Raw genomic sequence first — 4,724 nt, 5'->3', positions numbered from 1 at the left:
TGACTCCAGTCGCCCTGTCTTACCCGCCTGCGCCTGCCTGCCTGCCGAGCCCAAAACGCGACACGCCCGACGGAGCAGCCATCCGCCCACTCTGCTGGATCCGCCTAGCATCTTCAAAACATATATCAAGTCCTCCTCCCCAGATTCCTGTGCCAGATCCACACAAAGACCCTTAAAGATTGTTGATACCTTTTTGCTTCGACATCGACCTTGTTCGACCCGAGCTCGACATACAACAACTCACACAACAATCAGACAACAACACATCGCCATCATGTACTCATCGTGGGGATCCTCATATGGGTCCTACAGCTCACTGAGCTCGACCCTCTCCTCCACCTCAGCTATGGACATCTCACCGTCGCCGGCTTCATCATATGGTGCCTCATGCGCCTTTCCCTCGTGGCCTCGAAGGAGTTCCTTGGACAGGGAGGAGAATGAGCGTCCCTCCTCGTTTCTCTCAGATGAGGAACTTCTCGGCGACCCCTTTGAGGACTCCGACACACAGTCGATCAGCAGCACCAGCAGTTCCGCTGATGCCTCACCACGCCAAGAACCGACTGCCGACGAGCTGTTCCAGCAACAGCGTGAGCGCGCTCTTGCACAGAAGCAGTACATTCAGCACATGGTCACCGAAAAGGAGCGCAAGCGCCAACAGGCCAGGAAAGCTGCCGCTGCGCTGCACAGCAACCAGCGCAAGAGCAGTCCCAAGAAGGCCAGCCACAAAACCAAGCTCAACAACATGACGACAATCACTGAATGATCGACGTGTCATGGCGTTTGAATCAAGCAAGCCGCCGGCAACGAGATCATACATAGCCACGCCGTCATTCATGGTTGCCCGCCACCATGACTCCTGGGCGGCTGTCACTCGACACGAATGACGCATCCACCTCGCCCGCCAAACTTTACCCAGACCTCGCGCAACCGACCGAGAGCAGAAACCTTCGAGAAGCCTGGGCAAGCAAATTGCCTTTTCGGGCAAAGCTTCACCGAAGGAGACCTCGGAGTGTGGCCGAATCCTCGAGTCATTCCGCGCACACACCGAGCCCTCGGCAACACTTTCTGGTCGCCGATGTGGATTCTTGCCTCTTCCCGCGGGGCGACGCCGGCCCGACAGGGAGTCGAGTCCCGAGGTCGCGGACGCAACCCCGAACTTCCCCATTGAGACTCTCCGAGTCCAAAGGCCCTTTAGCCGAGGCGGTCAGTCGTGCCGATCGGCTTGCCTCGCCTCATTCCCCATCACCACCTTTCATTTACGGTCCTTTCACGAGGATCCCTCAGCGTCGTCGTTCTTCCTGTAGCCGGCGTTCCGCTACGCTCACAACATCATTAATACTCGGTTCATTGTTGGTCTTCATCGGGTTGGGAGGCATACGCATATGCATGGACATGGTCGGCGCCCAGTGGCTTTTTTTTTTTTTTTTGCATTGTCAATTTTCATACTCATCAGCGCCGGACATTTGGATAGATAGATACCTTTTTGATTGATATGATACCCGAATCTTATTGTTTCTCACATCAGGCATCCTATCTTCACGTGCATGCATCCACTATATCTGATCAGGTATCGATGTCGCGTCCTGCCCTACTGCCCCCCGGGTCCAGCAACAAGCGCACCAATGCATTCTCGGTATAATTTCCCACCAACAGCCTCATTATCGTTTCATTCCCTTCCATCACACCCATTAGCCCCAGGTGTACGGATAATTTCTGTCCAAACTAAAGAAGCCAGGACGGTACGTAGCATGCGAGGCTAGGGTTCCGGCATCACTTCCTAAATATCCCTGCGAGTCCTGTCAAATCTCGCGGATGCCCATGCCTGCATCCAAACCACGCCAGCGAGATCCGGCGGGAGCTTCCCCGGTGGTTGGGCCTTGGGAACAGCGCAGGGGTCAATGCAACTTGGTGCGGTCACGCTAGGCCCGCGCCTTTTCAACCGAATCACCAACTGTCGAGTTTACTTTCGACACAGCAGTGACAGCACTGACATGTGTTGGTCAATGCATTGATTGTTTGCTTGTTTGCTTGTTTCCTGGGCACCCTAACCCGGAATCGTGGGGGTTCATTGGTCTTCATCCACGATCGAATGGAAACAGCCTAACACGTTCTCATTAACTTCTCGCCTCAATGCGACTCAGGTAATTGCATGGCGTCACAGGTTGTTCATGCAGCGCATTATTTAGTCATTTTATGGGGTGGTCCCAAATTCATTCCTTACTGAGCATTGATGCTATTCAATAGCGACAGATCATGGCTTCTTCGGACATCTTCGCGTTTAATGCTGCTGGCGGGTGACGTTCATGAAGGTATCGAATCAACATTGTAAGGCGTGATAACATCAGACCGACAAGCTCTCTTCCTAGGATTGGAGAATTCCATCGACGTATCCATGGCAAGGTTTACAAAGGTTTTTAGTGTTAATAAGACTGTTGTTCTGGATGTCGCGATGTCCCTCGTAGATTACAATCTAGTCCTGACTACCCTGCACTGTCGACTCAAGCAAACAATCATTAACCTCTTCCATCGAGACCTTCCGCTGGAAGTGAAATTTATCATCTGATGGGCTGAGACATAACGACTTGAATGCAGGACTTGCTTGAATTCCCACGCTTAAATCCAGTGTCAAATCCAATAGTGCCAGACGTGGCCATTGCGGTGAGTTGGTAACACGTAAGCAGCGGGTACAAGTAAATTATATGTAATTATTAAGTCGCGATTGAAAGAATACAAGCAGTCTACCATCGGCCTAGTACTTATGGCCTTCTAAAAATCTAGTCATCGCTCAAGCTTAAATTACAGGCCGACTGACTGATTCTCCTTCAAATCACGTATTCGTGGCCTCTTGGGTAGTATGAGGCCACACGATGTAGCTCAAGCTGTGAGTTTTTTTTAACTCCGGCTCGACGGCATGATCGCATCCAAGGAATAAGAGCAAGACAAGCATGAGTCTTATGCTCATGGGTGCTGTTCGCCTGCTACCAACATGAAGTTTGGTGGATCTGGCCATCTATAAACAACAGGGGGCCTACAAACATACGAGCACTGTTCTATGTGCCATGCCTCTACAGACACCATGGATTTCATATCGACGAGCTCAAGCGCAAGAAAATGCAAGATTCCCCCAGGATGAGTCGAGAGCTTCAGGGCACTGCCTTGTCAGAAGTCCCAACGCTCTGTGTTAGAGCTGTGTGATGTGTCCGATAGAGCTGTGGAATGCTTAGACACGCTGGCTTCCCAGCTGTCAGTTGTTTCAATGATTGTAGTTTCATACTAGCTAGACCCAAATTGAACAGTGCTGACACTGTAGGAACTCGAACTTCAGAGCGTGTGGTTTGAAGGCCTCCACCGTCCTTTATGCCCAGCACGTGCCTGCTGTCGAGCGTCGAGCTTCATATGCATGCGGACGGGTACCTACGTTGCCGAAGGTTTGCACGAGTGAACTCGCATCTGTACGAGGTCGCACGTCCTGCGACCCCCCGATCTTGCACAGATATTGTTGAGTGCACGTGGGCTCCATGTGTGACCGAGGACTAGCAGCCTGTGAGACCCTCCATTGAGCTAGCCACATGACCAAGGCGGTTCCAGAGGTGCAACGAAGATATTACTTAAATGGCAGCGTTGTAGATACGGGAACATCATTGTTAGGATAAGCAAGCCTGGCTTCGAAGCATGCGCAGCAGCCCCTGGCAGGCAAGCGGCTGTTGTCGCGAGATCTGTGCCCTAGGATTATTTAAGAGGTAATTGCCGCATACTCCTCGATCACATGCACAAGCACCTAGACGGATTTAACTAGCCACGCAGAGAACTGGCACATGTTGACAGACGTGGAGCGTCGCACCACGCGGCAAAAGAACTTTTGCCCGTCCGTATTCACCAGGGGTCCTGTTGTGTGACATGTGGAGTCGTGAAGGTCACGGGAACTGAGCATAGTCCAGTAGCTGAGCGGTCGGTTGTTTCCAAGAGACAGCAAGACGAGGCGAACCGAGCCTGTTTGGATATCGTTGGCTGTGCGGGCTGCCGAGGCGGTCAGTGTTCGATACCAGCTGATCCTGTGAGGGCCAGATACGTCCACTCAGGGGCTGCGTTGGGCTTGGAGCTCACGTACGCCAGAAAATGACGACATGGCAATATCTGTCCCAATTGTATCTGGTCTTGGAAGCCGAGATTGCATCCTCTCGATTGCTCGCCGTCGGTTGCCTTCAATTTCACCCGTAATCATGGAGACTCCGACGCTCCCATTCTGCTACCACTAACCGAGGGAGGACTGAGGACTGGAACCGGTCCAATTACGACGACGACGATGAATATCCGATTTTTCTGCGGATCAGGCAGTTGGCATTTCTCCTTCAGCAAAACAATGAGGACCGGACTGCTGCCGATGAGGCGAAGGCGTCTGGCCAGGCGGACGTTATGGCGTGGGTAGACGGGAACACAAACATCATATGGTGCGATCCTTATAGAGAATGACAGTGTGGCAGGGTGCTATGCTGTTAATAAGACGGAAAAGACGATTGTGTCGTCGGTATAAACAGAAAAGCAATAGGTAGTTATTAGAATATGCGTCGCACGAGCCGATGAACGGTAGGCTGACGAGGGAAGCCCTGAAGGTATCCCCAGAGCCATTCAGTCGCTCTCCGCTATGAACCTATGATAGATTGTGCACATGTATAGCTCTGATAATCATATCGTCGTGCGAAGCGTTGTGGCGTTAGTATACGAAA

The 4,724-nt window shown here is 52.0% G+C and overlaps 1 protein-coding gene across 1 annotated transcript; it reads left to right on the top strand.

Moving 5' to 3' along the window:
• Nucleotides 1–274: 274 nt before the first annotated feature.
• Nucleotides 275–763, top strand: F5Z01DRAFT_671270 (uncharacterized protein; the record flags this gene model as incomplete). Its single annotated transcript, XM_046264684.1, has 1 exon — nt 275–763. The coding sequence occupies one exon, from the start codon at nt 275–277 to the stop codon at nt 761–763; it is 489 nt and encodes a 162-aa protein (XP_046121602.1).
• Nucleotides 764–4,724: the final 3,961 nt, after the last annotated feature.

The sequence above is a fragment of the Emericellopsis atlantica genome (assembly GCF_019669845.1).
Source record: "Emericellopsis atlantica unplaced genomic scaffold F5Z01scaffold_4, whole genome shotgun sequence".
In the NCBI taxonomy this organism is placed as follows: Eukaryota; Fungi; Ascomycota; class Sordariomycetes; order Hypocreales; family Bionectriaceae; genus Emericellopsis; species Emericellopsis atlantica.
The sequence above is the reverse complement of the archived record's forward strand: the minus strand, read 5'-3'. Positions and strand labels throughout refer to the sequence as shown.